Source organism: Leuresthes tenuis, unplaced genomic scaffold, assembly GCF_036924035.1.
Source record: "Leuresthes tenuis unplaced genomic scaffold, fLeuTen1.0.hap1 SCAF_7, whole genome shotgun sequence".
Lineage (NCBI taxonomy): Eukaryota > Metazoa > Chordata > Actinopteri > Atheriniformes > Atherinopsidae > Leuresthes > Leuresthes tenuis.
Window position 1 is genome coordinate 17,079,612 of NW_027325361.1, and position 19,365 is coordinate 17,098,976.

Consider the following 19,365-nt stretch of genomic DNA (forward strand, 5'->3'; position numbering starts at 1 on the left):
TTTACGGTTTGTGACAAACCTCAGTGCTCCTTTGTAGTCAGTATTGTGAATGCAATCACCAATAAACAGCTCAAGCAAGTCATGGCAAGAAGTTGATCTTAAAAGAAGAGTAAGACGTTGCTTTAAATAAAGTTTCAAACTCTACTTCAGTTTTTGTATTTGTAGATAATTTGAGCGTAACTTCATGTAACGGGTGGTGTATGGACCCAATTGCAGTACAAAGGACTCAGAAAACAGTGGTAAAAAGTTCAACGTTTTACTTAGACTCCAGCAGACAGGCAAATGGTTTAGAAACAGGCAAACAGGAATCAGGAGAGGAGAGGCTAAGTTCTTGGTCGGGGATGGAAGGCTAGGTCGAATTACCAGGAGGCAGACGAAGCAGGGAATCAGGGACTGGCGAGGTCGGTATCGGGAAGACAGGCAGGAGAACGCTGGAAAGATTTGCATCGCGAAGAACAATCTGGCAAAGGAGTGAGTGTGGAGCTGGTGACTATATGCAGGGCTGATTGCATGCAATGAGAGGCAGCTGTGTGCACAGGTGAGTGGAGTGAATTGATGAGGTGGGTGTGGCTGACAGGCTGAGAGGGGCAGGGGCAGGATCAATGGAAAATTACTGATGGCTGGATGACTGAACTGTGACACTTTAGGCAAATAACATTTACTAATAACCAAGAAAAGATTTGTTATTTGTTAAGAATTTCAAATTTGTGGCTTTTGTTTCTTACATAAATAAGACTTCTGTAGGAATTAAACAACTTTTAGAACTTATGCCTGCAGCATTGGGAATTAAACATTTTTGGTCGATTGACAATAAAAGACAACATTTCAAGAGGACATGCCAGTCCAAAAAAGAATTTATACAAGTTAGTCAGTGTTAAATGTATGAACATTGCCAAAAAAAAATGTTGCTCTACTGCGTCTCTCTATGTGAATCTGTGTTGATCTGTCAAAATATAGCTTCTTCTCCCAGGACTCCCTGGTCTTGATATGACAAAAGCTCAGTGTGGGCTGCTCTCAACACTCCTACACATTCACAATTTCCAGATCAGCATGAATTATTGGGCCCATCTCTGAGAAGAAGCACAATTATGCAGAAGAAGTCTGAATTAGACAACTTTGACGATAAATGGAGTTTCTGATGGGATATATTATTTCATTATGTGACGTAAATCTTCATATCAAAGTGTACGAACTTTGGCAAACGTAAACTACAGCATATTTGTAGTTTATTAATAGTTGCAATTATGTGATAAAACTGCTGTGAAATACATGTAAGTTTGTTTGGTTTTCAAGATCAAAGAACGGAGCTCACAGAGTTGCAGGAAATATGCAGCTCCTGTTTAAGCTGTGTTTTGGTCTGAGGGACCAGAAATACGACATGTGCAGATCCTTCAATGAGCAATCCTCTGTGATTTGCATATAAACCTGCTCTATCCTTACCATGTGTTTAATTTCTGAATTTAGAATATAATTTTATCATTTACATATAAAAGGAAAATCAGCCAAGGACAGTTAAGAATGCAACAAAAAAAATCATGCAAACAGTACAGTCTATGAGATTTGTATGCCTTTCATGATGTAAGACTGGCATCATTTACAGTGAACTCCTATTTTCCCAATTGTACCTGGATCAGTTCAAAGTGCTCATTGACCTAAGTACACAAACTGAGCAAAAACAGTATGAAGCAATGTGATTCTGAGTAACCCCAGCCAGCCCTCGTGATGGATTCTTTATATGTACATAGTATTAGTGGGCAGGAGGAAGTTGGACTGAATGTAGGGGTTGTTTTGATAGGAGGTTCTTCCTGCTTGTTTGAATTAAGTAGTCTCACGCGTAGCTTTCGATTGGTTAAACTGGGGGGCGTGAGAGCAGACCACCACTGTGTCATGTGATGAGGGTGCAGTGAACCTTTGCCATACACACATCCGAGACGTCTTACTGAGGATTGGTGCCTACATTCCATAGCATGGTTGCCATGGTTACACTTCACGTGAGGGACGAACACATACACACACACACACAGACATTGTGGACTCAAAGTGTTGGTGGCATAGTTGTGACTTTTAAGTCTCATGTGAGTAGATAATCTTTGACCTCCAGAAACAGATACACTCAACCTCTTTATCTCCTCTTAGACCAGTTTATTAGTGGTCTTGAGTAACAGAAGGCCCCTAACTGCAGGATAATAAACCCAGAGACCCCTATGCCAGCAGCAGCTACAGCTGAAAACACCACACACACATGTAGACAACCACCACCCCCATCCACCGCACTAAGCTCCTCCTCTAACCCCTCCAAGTTGTGTGTTAATACATCAGTCCAGGGTGGGGGGTTGGGGCTCAGACATCTCGCTCCTCACAACACTTCAGACTGGTGAAAATTAATCTTTTTCAGACACTAACTGAAGCAAGTAATTTTCCACTTGATGTATAACGTGCTGCGGAGTCCTTCATCAGCACCATGAGTGCGCACTGACCTGCATCTAAAGAAAAAACGTGGGAAAAGAAACAGAAAAAGCACACGCTGACACATCTTCTCCTAAACATTAATGTCTGCATGACCTTCAGAGTTATACAGAAACACTACACTGCACATATCTGAATGAACATATGAATTATGCATTTAAAAATGAAAACAGTAACTTATGTTTTAACTTCATGAGTAAAAAAACAAGTGTGACCCAGTCCTCTCCTGACATATTCCCCTTTACCTCAGCTTGCTTTGATCTAAGTATTTTTGTGTTTTTCTGTCTGGTTTCAGTTTCCCTCACCTTTTTCCTCAGTTCCCTCCTGCCTGGTCAGCAGCTCCACTCCCTTCACCTGTGTTCAGTTATCCTCAGCTGCTATCATTCACTAATCACTCTCCCCACAGTATTTAAACTCTCATTTTCCTCACTCTTTGTCAGATCTTCATCGTCCCCCCATCAGTCAGGGGCGGACTGGTAATCTGTGCGTTCTGGAAAAGTCCAGAACGGCTGTCCAGTCTATGGCCATCAGCCCTGTTCAACAACCAAAATCTTTGACTATTTTAATGGTTCTTGAATATTAGTGTTCTTGAGTTCTTCAATAAACAATCATAAATAGTTAATCTGTGTGAGCCAATATGAGACTCAACAATATGAGTTTTTAAATGACAAAGGATAAAACCATGGTTTTAATGAACAGAGTAACTGATATGTGAACTCGGTCTCAGTCTCAATTTGTCAGACTCAGCTGTTTATCAGGATCCCCCGTGTCACTTTGTACAACTCCAATTATAAAAAAAAATTAACATAACATAACAGCATTAGATCATAGAAAACACATCAGATCTTGAATGTGAGACATTTTAAATTTTCATGAAAATATTAACTGTTATTATTTAATAAAATATCAAATATTATTTTTGAATTTGGTGGCAGCAACACATCTCGAAAGGGGCAACAAAAGGCTGAAAAAGTAAGTGGTACTAAAAAGAAACATTTGGAGAAACATGATGACATGACTGGGTATTAAAAAGAGCAACTTAAAGAGGCAGAGTCTCTTAGAAGGGTTTATCTGCAATTGGTTGCGCTACTAGTTAATATTTTATGTAAATATAGAGCATCGTGGTTTTTAATAATAACAATAATACCATTTTATTCCATTTCTTTTTATTAACTTTACATTTACTTTTAAACATGAAATATAAACACACTTGGACTTACTGATCTTGCCAACTAAATTAATTAGTATAATTCTATTATGCTGACATTACTAGGATCAGCAACGGAAGAATAAAATGTTGAGTAAGACCTTTCATGCATTCCAGACAAAGCCTTTTGTTTCCAACACTGAAAAGGTCAAAATAGTTTAACAATTCAGTGAATCAATCCCCATTCAAAGGATCAATGAATTCTGTAGACAATGAGGGCTGTGACAGAAAGTCACTAGATACAGTTACAGTATGTACAATACTTATGGCTGACCTTCAGAGTAGCTCTGTTGTGAGAATTCTGGGAACTCTGCTGATTTTATTATCTGTCAACATGCTTGCCGTGTCTGTTTTTGTACTTGAAGGTGTTTTTTGAACACTCCAACTTCCCACACATATGTATGAGAGGAAAGACCCTTTACCATTGTTTGCTCATATGAAACCATGTGTGTGCTGCATAAGGACTGCCCCTGTGTGCGTGTATATATGTTGTTATGTTTGTCCGTGATGTTAAGAGATACTGCAGTTCAAAAGGTTTTTTTTCTAAATCTGTAAACAGTATACAGGCGCATGTTTTCCCCCAAAGAGTGTATTTGCTTTCGATTTTAGTAATCCAGAGGATTATTTGGGCCTCTGAACTGTGTTTATCTAGCAAACTAATAGTTTTTGATTATCGGCCCTTTCTGTGGTGAAGAGAAGGAGGAGGGAACAAAACTGCAGCCCCTCAGTGCTAATGCTGCCAAAACCCACAGCACAGGCTTCCAACCCAAAACACTCTTTCTAGGAAATTCATCCCCTTGAATAGTCCAACTGGGGGGTGTTTTTAGATTAAAAGCAGGGAATGTTGAAGGGGAACGCATCCAGAATTCTTGATAAATGTAACCAAGGGAGTATTCCATGAAGGCTTGACTTTTAGCTGCTAGGAACACAAATAATAATATTATTTCCTTTTTGTGTTTCTTCTAAAGCTTCAAAATTTCCATGAATTTCACGTGGTATCAAACACCAGGAGATAAAAGACTCTCAGTTTATTGTGTGTCATTATCAGCCTCCTTCACATGATATATGGTGGCTATATGGTGGCTTTCCTGCCACAGTACCCTCCTTGTTTCTAGAACAGCAGAGATAGGAAGCACGCTTATTATTGGATTTTTAACTTCTAATCTTCACTCACCTTTCTTGGACGTCACTCTTGTAACCACAAAGTAACAAAAACATGCTGGCCGGTGATCCAGATGCCCTTGACTGATTCCCACAGGCCCCAGTAACACCTGGTGATGTTAGTTTTCTCTGGAACAAACAGTGACATTATCTGCAACAGACACACCTCCCCAAAAATGGTGAGAGTGACCATATTGTGTAAGAGGCATTATATAAAACTCACGTAAGTGCTGCTGAGACCTCTAACCTGAACCACACATGGGCACAAACAGGAGGGAACCAATGAAGAGGCAGGATGGACGTATGGAAATAAGTCCCTGATTTAAAACTTTACGGTCACATATCTTTGGCTTTCTATGAAGATTCAGCATTGTAGTTTTTAGCCAAAAATGCTGAGAGAGTAGAAAAGACTGACCCTGTGAGAATGGCATAATTTTTATAGATGACCTTTGTGCTGCTTAAACACCATGTCATAGGTGTGCTACTTGACCAATAGGATTGGTCGCTGTGAAGCATCTCACTGGCAAGCCGTGATGATGTCACAGCCCAGCCATCCTCGATGTGAATGTGGCCAGCTGTTTATAATTGTAGGAAAATCTTTCGGGACCATTATGTAAACTCAAAGACAAAGTAGACCACTAGAGGCCAAATGGTACTGCAGACATTGATGTGAAACTAGGGCAAAGGAAGTCTACTGAACAATTTGTACATACCTCCCCCACCCGGGACCTCAGCTGATGATAACACAAGCATTGTTGGTTGTAGGTATTTCCAGTAGCACAAGGACAAGTACTCATGTAACCACTGGCAAAAATAATGGAATCACCACTTTTAGAGGATGTTCAGACAGTAGTTGTATTTTGTAAAATATGTGTTTGGCTCAGGTCCTTTGAAATAATAAAAATGACTGCTTGGAGAAAACAAGCAAATTGTTAAATGATTGATCATTGATAATTTGCGGTTGTATGTCGATTAAAGAACTCAGGTAGATGGCTTACATCACAGTAAATAAAGGTGTATTTTTCAGCGTGACATTACATCTTGCAACAGAGTAAAGTTCATCAAATTTTCTTCAGATAAGTCATTGTTAGCTCAATGACATGTCCAGCAAACAGTTCAGAGCTCAATCTCTGTCAAAACCAATGGTGGAAAATTAAAAGAATGGTCCACAACAAGTCTCCATCCCACAAAGCTGATCTGTCAACTGCGATAGAAGAAAGATAAAAAAAAGAGTAGTGTTATTCATTAGTGAAGTTGTCAAAGATTTTAAGCTGACATAAAAGTCGGACGAGATACAAGAAAGTACTGATAGTAATTTCTCTGTTAAATTAGGTTGTTTTTGTGTCCTACCTGTGATTAGTTTTTTTTTCTACAAAATTAAACTGCTGAATGAACATCCTCCAAGAGTGGTGATTCTATCATTTTTGCCAAAGGTAGTACATTGCGCTGGAAAGAGACAACCAGCTGTTTGATGATTAAGTCCTCAGCTCAATCGCCTCAGTTGGATCTGCTTTAGCAACTCAGCTATTTGAATAACTGTGTGTCATCATGAGGCATTTATTAGCTTTTAGCTTTATTAAAAAGTTGAAAGACACAAGCTGTAGCTCTTTTCTTGATTAAGACCTCCATGTTTCTTCTTTTTTTTCTCTGCCTCAGGTAACTGGGGAGGTGTATGTTCACAGCACACCACCCTCCGTAATGGCCGTACCTCCACTCTGAACACGGGCCTGGTAACAATTCAGAACTACGGACAGCTCCTACCTCCTCGACAAGTCCAGCTGACCATGGCGCACGAGTTGGGCCACAGCCTGGGATCTCCGGTCAGTCGCCTTCCGAAACAGACATCATGAGCACCTGGTTGATACTCGGACGTTCACTTGGTCCACACAAGTTATCCTTTGATTGTTTGAATTTTAACACAAGCGATACAGACAGTAACAAAATGATTTCACTACATCCACATATCTATAGTAAACCACCAGATGTACAATTAGTCGCAAATTACTGAAATATCAGTAGAAGCTCAACATCTAATCTGTGACGCTGAGGCCAAATGATAAATATTTTTCATGTTGTCAAGAGCAAGGTTCACAGGTGTAATTAAGAACATTAAAAACTGTTGCACTGATAAAGATGTTGCTTTCTTGTAGTTTTGGGCAAATTTCTTGAAAACATTCTTGAACAAGTCTTAACCTAGTTACTTTGATGATTACACAATTTGCAGTCACTGAGGCTAACTAAGATATCTTTAACTAACTTCGATCGGTTGTATTCAATATGTTGACACCTAAAATTTTCTTATCATGAATTGAAAATGTTTATACTTTCTTATCAAAGTGTCAAATAACCTGGGGGTGAGACAGAGATCAGAAAGGGGGCATTTTTGAATAGGAAAACTGATAGCATTTTTAGTACCCACCAGTACCCTCTGGCAGGTGAAAGACAGTCAACACGTGTTTCAGATTTGAAGAATGTATGTCTTTATGTTTTAATCTATCTTATCAGTTGGAGCTTAATTATTCAAGTATTTGCAAAAACCAAAACCTTTTTTTCCTAAATCTCACTAATGTAGAACACAGTGACTCCTGGTAAAGTTGAGTATCATTGTGTGTGTTCAGTGCATGCAGTGTAATATACACCAAATAACAAAATAAAATCAGTGGTTCTTTTTTTCTTATTTTTCTATTTTGTATTGGTTGAAGAAGCAAATATCCAAAATTTTTCAATGCCAAACCTGTCCATGTTTGGTGAGTAAGTGAGCGTGGACAAAATCAAAGGGTAAAGAACTGACTTGTTCCAGGGTAATACAAGTTTGAGCACTGACTGATGATTCAACATGATGAAACCCAATGACTCAGGATTGAGACTCTAGGTAAATATTCTCCCAGGGCCTACCAGAATAGTTGTACCACTCTAGAGCAAATTGTCTGTGAATGATTTGCCAAAGTGAGGATTAGATAAATAAGTGAACAGAACAAGCTCTGGTGTCCCTCACGTAGAGTTATTCTGTTTATTTACATACGCAAGTCCTGACAACCTCTTTCACAACCAGTAAGAACGCACAGCTCATCTACTGTTCAAATGAATGTTTGCACTTTTCTTCATGAGTGAAAGTTGGAAAATACCCAAGCTTTTGCCTAATACTTGATATGCCATCATTTGTTCTGTTTTTTTTCGCTTCCTGTCAGCAGGAATTTATATTTTACCAGAGCAAATAGCCTTGAGAGGCATTATCGGTCAAATTCGCTCTGCTCTGTTACTCACTGCAGGATCATTTTAGTTTTTTTAAATGAATTCCAGTGAACTACTGTAAGTTTACATGGGACCACCTGGTGTCAACTTGGCTTCTGTGACACGCATGTGTATTTTTTTTTCCAGACCAAATGGGCTGGAAAAGCACAAAAAGTGATGTGATGGCAGATTTAACTAAAACCTATATTTCATCAGCAGAGAAAAGGAGTGGATGGGCTGTGATGAAGGAATTCTGGAATTCTGGGTGAAAAGCTTTGGCTATTGGCCCACTTTGCTTCTTCAGTCAATTAATCTGGATTCATGATAGCATGTATGGCTCTCACAGAGCTCCGAGTAGATGATTTGGGGGAGCTCAGACCATATCTGCACTGTACAAGCTTAATCATTTTTTACACTTTGCTTCTCTGTACCACAAGAGTGCAAGAGTAGCCCACAGCTCAGACTGTCTCACACAATTTTGTGACTGTCCCAAAGAGGCAGAAACTCCTACGTTTAGCCGTGACTTTGCAAAGCTGTGTGAAGCAACAAGTTGGAGAGGATGTAGAATAATGCTGGGACCCTTTGGCAGGTTTGACATTGACACAATAGCTTAACAATCCGCTTGGCATTTGGAATGGTGGTGACAGTCAGTCACAAGATCAGACACGGTATCTGTTAGGCTATTTTGATTGGCTGGCAAATTTGACTTGGGGCTGACTTGCAAAGCCCCAAAGCAGAGCGGACGAAGAAACACGTTCAAAGCTTTAACCTTGAATCAATTTGCTGATCATGTAGCAGATGAACTGAGCTGAAAATAGCACTCCACTCATTCCACACATGAGGTTTGCATTTATAGAAATTCTTTATCATGTCAGTTAAAAGACTTAACGCCGTAGCGTTCAATCCATTGGAATATTTAAGGCTACAGCAGGTGATCAACATGGAAATTCAGCAGGAACCATTAGAAGGGCTTGTGAAGAATGTCCTCCTATCTCCTGTGGTGTTTTTCTGTTATGAAGTAAGCATGCTTCTGTCCATTACATTGGAAAGAGATTGTATGGCTTCCTCTTTTTTCCAAGCAAATTTGACTAATAATTTAATTTAATTTATAATTTTTCTGAAAATAAAAGTTTTTTTTAATTTTTTATTAGCATTTAACTTATTTTAAAAAGGATCAATGCATGTTAAATGGATCACAACATTTAAAGGACTAATAATAAGCACATCTACAGGTACATAATTTCATTTTGGAGGTCTGCTGGAATGGAATAAAGTGCTTTTTTTCAAATTTTGTGCACTCCAGGCTTAGAAATGAATTATTAATCATTAATAAATTTGAATTGGTGAAATGCTGCTCATTCACTGGATGAGTGAGAAACACTTTGTGCAAATGTGCTGATGTTGTCTAATAAAATAAGGAAAACTTTGATCTCAAATTAGGCTTTACCAGCAGTTCAGGTCTCTTCTGTGGGACAAAAGTTTAAATAAATGTCTCTGCTTTTAATCATTCACTTGGAATCTGTGTTTTTTAACCCATTAATAACTAACTGTATTAATGAACAGTACTTTATATTAGTTGTTTTCTCTATGGTTTCACTCGTTTCTTTAGATTCAAGGTTGCCGCTATGTTCTGAGCACTAATACATGTGGCATTTTTAACCTTTGTAACACAGCAACAACAAAAGAAAACACAATTAGACTAGCAACATCATGTCTGTTCCTGGCGTAGAAAAGCCTTGTGAACAACTCTGGGTTTTTTCTCCCATGTGTTGTTTACCTTGAAGCTACGTGGAGGTGATGTATTTGTGGTCTGAGCATCTGTAAAACCACTACTCGTGTTCAAAAAGTAAACAGGATGTGCAGGAAATCTACAACTTTGACAGCACAGTGCTTCTATTTTTTAAAACTCCTTGTCATTATCTTATATTGGTAAAAAGGGTGTATGGGGGAACTTGTTGTTTCTTTTGGGGGTAAAGTCTTCCACAAAACATTTGCTGTAAGACAACTGGTCAGTGAAGTGCGTTATAGAATTGTACTGTGGCACCACATGATCACAAATGAATCACAAGAGAGATGTAACAAACAAATGTATTGTTTTTAAGAAAAAATACTGTTTTGAGAGCTGTTTTGTCACATTGCCCTACCTCCTCCAGATCTGGAGACACTGACAGATGTAGTCAAGGCTATAAAACTGTCTCTTATTACATCCATCACAATAATCAAGACAAGATGTGGAAATACCCACTTCAAGGCTTGTTCTCTCAGCATGTGTCCATGTTGATTCTAAATCTTTGCATGGGTTTCTTAACCCACCAAAGGGTCTAACACTTGGTAAAGAAGAGTTTTACCAAATGTTACACAAAAACAGCAGGAGGAGCTTGACAATCTGTCCTTGGTGACATGTGGAACATGGCATTCCTGTGGTTTTTCAGGATGTCAGATTCTAGTAAAAATCTTTTATCTGCTTGGAACACAAATGTATTATTTAAAAAGGCAACAGCAGTTGTGGAAAACGTACTCATTGTTCACATGGGCTCTCTGCATATGCAGCTTTTTCTGACATTTGTTGACCCATAAAAATCTTCTCAGATCAGCAATGGAGGAAGTAGATTCCCTGATCTGCAATAAAGATGGAAGCAAATGGTTTATTCTAATCGAGCTAAAACCATTCAGTGTGTCAGTCGACAGTGAAGACACATGAATTTGCAATAAAATGAGCACCATTTCTGTGATTTTTTCTATTTTAGCACGATGAGGGCTCTAACTGCGGGAACCTTGGCTCCGCTGGTGGTAAAGGCCGGTACCTGATGTTTCCTCACGCCACAGATGAGGTGCGTGAAAACAATGATAAATTCTCGTCCTGCAGCATCAAACACATCAGCAGAATCCTGAAGCTGAAGAAGGATGACTGCTTTGTGGGTGAGGGCCAAACATCAGACACTCTTTGCCTGCATGTTGATGGCAGAGATTCCATCTTGTATTTGTCAGTGTAAATGATGATCTTTATTTCAGGGTGTGTAATTCATTTGTTTATCTCGCTTTGGTCAGTCAGCGATCAGCCTATTTGTGGAAATCAGATTGTAGAGGAAGGTGAAGAGTGTGATGTCGGTCACAACGACACAGACCTCTGCTGCTACAGCACCAGAGAGCCTGTAGGAGTGCAGTGTCGCCTCAAGCCTGGTAAAGTCTGCAGGTATCGTTTGTGCAAAAGTCCACATACCATTTAAGTGTATATGCAGGTTTCAAACTTGGATATTTATCAGTTCAGACCTGCTCCAACAGGGATGGCAGACCTGCTCCAACAGTGATGGCTTTGTTTTCATTGACTTTAATTGAAGAGGGACGCCACGCTGTTTTTAACCTTCAATCTGAGCTGTTGTATTACATCCTGTGTTTGAGGTGTGGCTTTGTCGTGTTTATACATGGCTCTCGTGAGTATTTGTCATCCTGACTGCATGTGTATGATGTCTTTTCACTTGTCCATCTATCAGTCCCAGTCAAGGCCTCTGTTGTGGTCAGGACTGCAAGTTTAAACCAGAGGGTCAGATGTGTGACGAGGAGACAGACTGTCAGAAAGAACGCATGTGTTCAGGTCTCTCCTCACTCTGTCCTGAGCCAGCTGCCAAGGAAAACCTCACCATCTGCAGTCAGGGCACGCGTGTCTGTCTGAACGGGGTGAGGCGCACACACACACACACACAACCGCCACACCAGACTGTGACTCAACATGCTTTCTCTGTTACCCAACAAGGCAAAGGTTGCAAGTGTGCGGCAACCCTGCAAAAAGTAATGCTTGACCTTGGAAGCAGCAGTTCACAAACAAGTCACTCCAGCTTTATTGTGTTCATTATATCCCATGGTCATCATCTGTAGATTTCTATGTGGTAGAAACATATTTAAAAATGTATTCAGGACGAGTTTTAATCAATAAAAGCAATGAACAGAAGTGATAAGATATAAGGGATAATTGTCTGTGATTAGCAGCCTAATAGCGGAGGGATTAAAGCACTTGGGATGGCAGTTAGTTCTCATCTGAGGTACATTATATATAGAGCCTGAAGGAATTCCAATGAAAGAAATGTTGTCGGGTTGAATGAAAACTTTCTTTGCTTACTGGGATTTGTTTTTCATCAAGGGAGCCCATGGGAGCCTCTTATCCATTTTAAACTTCAAAGAAATCCAAGAGCAACAGATATCAAAAGACAACTGTGTAAACTACATGTTTTTTAAGAATTTAAACCTGTGTGTGAGTCGTTTTTAGTTGTGTTATCATTGACATCTCTGATTTTCAAGTAAGTTATTCAGTATATCTTTGGAAGTGAACGCAGGTCAGTCAGTTTTGTGGGATTAAAGTATTATAATAAAATTGATAAAATTACTGAACATAAGAAAAAGTTATCTCAAACAGAAGTTAAATAAGACAAAGACAAGATGCTCTCTGTTACTGGCACCCTTTACACTGATGTTGAATGTCTCTCTTCGATGGCTTTGTGTTCAGTCTGTTTTAAGATTCCAAGAGTCCTGCTTGCAATCTCAGATTTCAGCTCTCATCAAAGGTTTTAAAGGAGATTTAGGTCTGAACTCGTGACTGGACCGTTTAAAACGGACACATTCAGTACCTCCAGTACCAGAAGCAGCAAAACGCCAGGATTTAACCTCCACCATATTTTTACTGTAGGTAGGCTGTTCTTTTCCTTAAGGATTTTGGTTTACTTGACGGTTTAATTGCTTTGGTTTCCTCCGTCAATCAAACATTATTTCAGAGAACCTGGATTAATTAACATAATGCAAACAGATTTCCCAACACAAGTACTGCAGGTCAGCGTTCACCTTTTCAAATCTATTATTCAGTATGTTTTCCACAATCATTTTCAAAACTCACAGAATCTCTTCGCTGTGTCACATCCAGAAAGTATCTTGACACACAATAAGACTACTTGACACCACTGTTGAAACAGGGATTTTGAACCTAGTTTTCTCGAACCTCGTTCAGTGTAATGGAAATTAATAAAAAAAACCTCTAGACTCCAGACTGTACATGATATCTTTTAAAGTCACATTTTTATCCTAAAGCAACTCATTTCGCATCTCAAATTGTTTCATACAAGATAAATGCAATATCAACATAGAAGTATTATATTTATCTGTACATCAACACACTGTTTGTGTGATTTGTTGCTTATCACCCACACATGTTTTGTCTGGCTGCATTGATGTAGAAGCGTCCTGAGGGGCGTGTCAATATAGTTTCATATCAGGCATGGTGCAACAGATCACATTCGTCACCACACCCAGATACATCTATTAGTGTTGCATGTGAAACCCTTTAGTACTCTGCAGGGGAAATTAACTACACATACTTTCTACTTGGCTCCTAAAAACATCCATTAGCATGTGTGATTAGAAACGACCTCAGTATTATTTCTGGTCCGACATACAAGTCAAGTCTCCCTGTTTAGCAATAACTAACGTGAATCCGGAATCCTCTGGAGTTAATCTGATTAATCATTTAGCAACAACATTTGTAAACAAATGTCGTTACAACACAGAATAATTGGGAATAAATCTAATTGAATCCATCTGACCACATCAGACCAGTGTGTCATCCTGACCGTGTTCCTCCAGCATAAAATGCCTGTGAGCTCTGTGCAGGAGAAGAGGGGAATTTATTCCAGCTGTGAATATTGCTTCATCGTATGTTTTTGGACATATTATTGTTTGGATGTGCTAACTTTGCTATCCTCTGATGACCTGATTCATGAAAATGAAATAAAATACCTGGGAGACGTTTTTCGAGGGATGTGGGAAATGGTCTATTCAAAGCAATTGGATCAAGAAATGAAGGCAAAGTTTGGTTGTTGTTTTCAGATAAATCTGATTGATTGATTGATTGATTGATTGATTTTTTTTTTAATGATGACACTTTCTTTTCTTTTCACTCTCCACCTATGTCCTTATGGCCTCAACCAGCTCATATACAATTTGAAAGGCTAAATAATTTTGAATGATTTTCAATTGATTTTCAAAGTCTTTCAGCGAGTCTGATGGGGTATCTGCCTTTTTCAGCCAAAGGCTGAAGTTACGATGTTTAAACGAACACTTCGTTGATTTAAGTAGGTGTTATTACCAGTTGAGACTGAACAAAACTTCGCCTCCAAGGGCCCCAGATACCGACCAAAACCAGTCAGCACAACAACGTGATGTGTTATTTAATATAGAAGATAAATTGGGCTTGACTTGCACTGTTTGTTTTCCCAGTCTGTCCTATTGTTTTTCAGATGAAATCTCTGGTCCTCTGTGCAGGTCTGTGCCGAGTCTCTGTGTGTGAGGCACCGCCTGCAGCAATGTGACTGTCCAGGGCACTCAATGAAGGAGAAATGCCACATGTGCTGCCAACAGCCTGGTAAACATAAGCACATGTGTCCTTTGTGTGTGTGTGTGTGTGTCCCAACAAGTCAGCACGTGTCAGCTTGGGTGGAGGTTTACGCCTCAAATTTGATGATTTACAATGTGTTTTACTGCTTTTGATCAGTCCACAAAGTGGTTTCAAATACTCAGGCCTCCATTCCATATTATCAGTTCATCGTTGTAATGTAGTGTATTTACTGTGCATGTGTGTATGTATGCATTATAATGGCATGTCACTCAGGAACCTTGTTTCTATTTTAGACAAGCCTGAGACGTGTGCCAGCACCACCTCCTCTGTGCTGTCTCGTTACTTCCAGAAAAAAGCGTTGCCCCTAGTGGGTGGTGCTCCATGCTTCGGGAACCAAGGATACTGCGACAAATTTCACGTGTGTCGCCTACTGGATGCAGACGGCCCCATTGCCAGACTGAAGAACTCCTTTCTCCATTTGGATGATTTCGACGATATGGGAGAATGGATGAAGGTCGTTTCTTGTTATTAGTTTACATAAGATAACAGCATAAATAACACTATGAACTATGAACAATTTAATTAAACTAGTATGGTTATTATTATACAGCTGAAAGTAAAATAAACTGATAAAATGGGCCCAGCTGGCTTTGAATTACTTTAAAAGCTAAGGTCAGTTTTTTGGTACCTCTCAACTGTGAGCCAAACAAATGGTTTGATATGGGCTGATATCATTGTGATCATTGCGTTAAATTGGTTTATAAATGGGTTCAGTTAGCTCTAATTACTTTGTTTCTGTTATAACTTACGCTCAAAATTTCAGCCAGACTTTTAAAAAACATTTTATTGACATCGATTGTGCAGCAAGACCACAGTATGCAACTTCTAAGAATCTGCATAGTATCACACATAGTGATGACAGGAAAAAGGAGAGTGTACATACTAGCACAAGGAAATTGTGTTTCCACTTAGCTCAGACATATGTGAAGAAACCTAATGGTTCACACCCTGCTATGGACAAATTACACTGAAGATCCAGTAGCCAAACCACAGTATAAATCACATCAAGTCAATATGTTTGCTGTCTGAACACATTTGAAATCGTAAGCATTAAAAAAGTAATAAGAACAATGTAACATTTCTCAGTTGTAACGCTCCAAATCTGCTCACACCAAAGGCGTCACAGGAAACACATTTTGATTATGTCACACACTTGATTCTTATACCTAACCAAGAAGTCTTGGTTCCTGAACTCTGCTGCATTTAACCAGTACATTTTGGCTGACTGCAAATACTGAAAATCTGCAGATGATGGCGTGCCTAAAAATAGGAATGCACCACACAATGGATTCAGCATGTTTGTTAACCTGTAACCTGCTTGATAACTTTGCAGTGCACAAAAATCAACAGCTCTGACCTGTTTTAGTGTTGCATTGGTGCAACGGACAGATATTAAATGAAAAATTTCATGATAAGGAGAAAGCAAATGTTTGCCTAAAGCTTGTTTGTTTAACTTCCTGTGTTTAACTTCCTGTGTTGATGTTCAGCAGTCCTCTGTGTTTCAGTTGCAGAAGCCTTTGATGTTTAGTTTCTCATGACAGCATGAAGAATCAGGAATGAACATTTGGGTTTAAGAGCACAGTGGGGTTTCCATCTGTTTCACTGGAGGCAGAAATTACCCATCTCTGCCAGAACTATTGAGTTGTTGTCACGGACTTGTTTTAGAGACTATTGTGGATTTGATTTAACATCACGTAGGAAGGCCTCTCCAGTAGATATGTAGTCAGTTACACTTTGAACTGCATCCAACAGGTACTTTAAAAGGCATCATTTTTGTGTCTGTTTGTCTTGTTCAGTTGTTTTATTCACAGCAGAAAAGTGACCTTTCAGTATACATGTAGTCCTGCATGTTGTTTCAAAATCAGTTCGTGTCACGTGTCGACGGTGAAGGCGAGGAAGGAGGACCCGGGTGCAGACAGTGACCGAGAGCCAGGAGGCAAAAATTAAACAAAACTATTTGTTTTAAATTAAGCCGGAAACTCATAAAACTACAACGTTGGAAAATAAACTCAAAACGCTGAGTCAACTTGAATGGCCTAGACTGACATAAATAGATGCAAGGAACTAGGAAGCGAATGAGAGGGGGTAACGGGTGAGGATCTGGCAAAGAGTGACAGAAACCGGGAGTTTAAATACAGAGGAGGGTGATTGGTGAATGAGTGCAGCTGAGGATAAGTGAACACAGGTGAAGAGTGTGGAGCTGATGACTATGCTGAAGAGAGACTGAGGAAACAAGTGGGAAAGTGACAGAACCTAAAGAAGAGAATGGAAAACAAACATCAAAAAACATCAACACAACACGCATCATGACAGTTTGCAGGGATGTCAAACTCCGGTCCTCGAGGGTCGTTGTCCTGCAGGTTTTAGATGTTTCCCAGCTCCAACACACCTGATTCAGATTGATGCCTCATTAGCTGGTTGTAACAATCTTTTGAAGAGATCCATTTAATCTGAATCAGGTGCGTTGAAGCAGGGAAACATCTAAAACCTGCAGGACAATGGCTCTTGAGGACCAGAGTTTGACATTCCTGGTTCAGAGTGTGTTTTTATGCATAAGGCAAACATCGCTTTATACAGTGACATGTGCCAATACCACACAATCTAATAAGCTAATAACCTTTTTGCTCATTAGTACACACTGCACCCTTCTATGACTTATGTTGAAGGGACCCTGGTAACCAACTGAATAAATAAGTATAAAATAATAAAAAAAACACTATTGGTCTGTGTAATGCTGTGTCTAATCGCATCTACTGCTTAGTGGGAAGTCACACTGTAAACCCGGGGGAGTGCGGTGCTTGTTTTCCTTCTTTTTTTTTTCCACGGATTATCAGGATTTGCCTCTATATTTTTGTTTAAAATGTGGTCTAAACCCTTTCTAGAAGAGCGCAACGTAATGCAGGTCTGTGTCAGAGCTGAAGCATGGGCACTTTGTTGAAAATGCATCTCACTGGATCTGTTCCGTGAGAATGTACGTGGAAATTGGCCCTAATGTTGAGTAAATAGTTAACGATCCCTTCAGCGGGCTTATAGATAACACACAACACACAAAACCTGCTCTGTTGGAGTTTTTCTATGAAACATGAGAACAAAGTAGTGCTACTCAAACCAAGAATGTGACACCAAATACATCACACCGGGCTATTTACGTCCATGCTTAAAACCATGCTAAACTTCTTGCCTGGTTACTTTTAGTTTACTGGTCTCAGGCAACAGCACCCATTGTAACTGAGTGGATCTCTTGAGGAACACTGAGCACAAAAATGAGAAATGTTGACATCAACAAGAACTTAAGTGATTTTTGTCATGGTTTAAGTGCTTTTCCTTGGAAAAATGTCCCTAGTTTTACCTTGCTAATGACATGATTTTCTAAGAGTTTGACTACTATAATGTGGCCTTATTTGTTGGTATGTTTCAGCCACAGCTCGTTTTCTCTTCAGTATTCCTTACGAAAAGTTAAATGTTTGCTTGAGGAATTTTCTAAATAACATTTTCGATTCAGTGTCGTGCAAGTTTTAATCATTCGTCTCCTTTCAAGCCCGTTCTCCTGCAGTCAGCCTCATAAATGTCTGCGGGATCAGCAGTTAAGCAGCAAACATAATCAAAGAATGATTTACTTAACATTAAAAAAAAAGTCTTCAGCATTCACAGATATCGCATGCAGAATCAATCATTTTACCTTGTGAGAAATGTTAAATGTATTATTCATTTATTCTCTGCAGGCTCATTGGTGGGTCATCCTGTTGGTTATACTGACGCTGTCCGGAGTGATGGGCTGCACCATCTGTCTGTGTAGCCGTACACTGAACACCCGTGACTTAAACTGACCTTTAACATCCGACCTCTGCCACCTCTGAAAGTATATCATAATGATATTAATTTAAAACACCTTTTTCTGGGATTTCAGTGTCAAGGTTTCATTAATTAGATGCCTTTGGGCAAACATCACAGTTTTTGATCTGCACAAGACCTCTTGGGACGCTAAACACCTGCTCATTGCATCTCGTGGCAGTTTGTCACCTGATATGTCTGCACCCCATTATGGAGCTGCACTTGTCAGTCCTTGGGCTACTTCTCTGTACAGCCCGGGCCAGTCTCCTGCGATACATGTGCTGTGGAAAAAGTTGCTGCCAACTGTGTGATGGGTCAGTCTGGTTCCCCTCAGAAAGGACACATACTGTGCCACTTCACTGTTGACATTGTGAGACCACCTTTTGCTGCATGTACTGAAATGAAAAACCTTTCCGCTTTGGTGACTGTCTGGGTTTCCATTTTCATGTAAATGAATGATCCCACTGACATAACCTCTGAAAAAAAGGAAAAACTCATCTGAGTAAGACAGTCATCTCAAAAAGTACTGTTCTGTGAATTTTGTTGTAATCGTTGCTCATCTGTTGTTTTTTTTTTCTTATATGGTTTCTATCTGTTGCATTTTGTTGAGTTTTTCTTCGTGCATCTGATTCACAGTTTTATGTCACACCTGTTTGTCCATTCTTTTGTTTCATCTGTCTATATATACCACACGGTTTTATGCGACATTTGCAGATTGTTTTCTGTCCTGGCGTGTTGTTTTGCTTCATGTCTGTAAGTTCTGTTTTCTGCCTTATTTCGGTTCTTGTTTTATCTTTTATTTCTGTTTTGGATTCCCTGCAGCAGCAGCACCTTTTGCTTTGTTTTTGTAAGTAAAAAGAATAAAAGTTTGTTCATTGTTATCCACCCTCCTCTTGCAATTGAGCCTGTTCTTGGGTCCTCCATACAACTCAAAGCATGACTAAAGAATCTGGCCAAGCATAGAGCCAGTTGCTGAATATATTACCCTTTTTGAGAAATTCAGCCAAGAGTCTGCCAAAACCCAACATCCAAT

General features: G+C 39.5%; 1 protein-coding gene across 1 annotated transcript in view; it reads left to right on the top strand.

Annotated features, from left to right (window-relative positions):
- Window positions 1-19,219, top strand: part of LOC140311959 (disintegrin and metalloproteinase domain-containing protein 10) — a 33,550-nt gene extending 14,331 nt beyond the window's left edge. The window contains exons 9-15 of the mRNA XM_072389579.1: window positions 6,491-6,654; window positions 10,813-10,984; window positions 11,114-11,258; window positions 11,557-11,740; window positions 14,369-14,468; window positions 14,735-14,955; window positions 18,224-19,219. Coding sequence (XP_072245680.1) covers window positions 6,491-6,654; window positions 10,813-10,984; window positions 11,114-11,258; window positions 11,557-11,740; window positions 14,369-14,468; window positions 14,735-14,955; window positions 18,224-18,328 — 1,091 coding nt within the window. The 3' untranslated portion in view covers window positions 18,329-19,219. The remainder of the gene's footprint in view (window positions 1-6,490; window positions 6,655-10,812; window positions 10,985-11,113; window positions 11,259-11,556; window positions 11,741-14,368; window positions 14,469-14,734; window positions 14,956-18,223) is intronic.
- The last annotated feature ends 146 nt before the right edge of the window (window positions 19,220-19,365 follow it).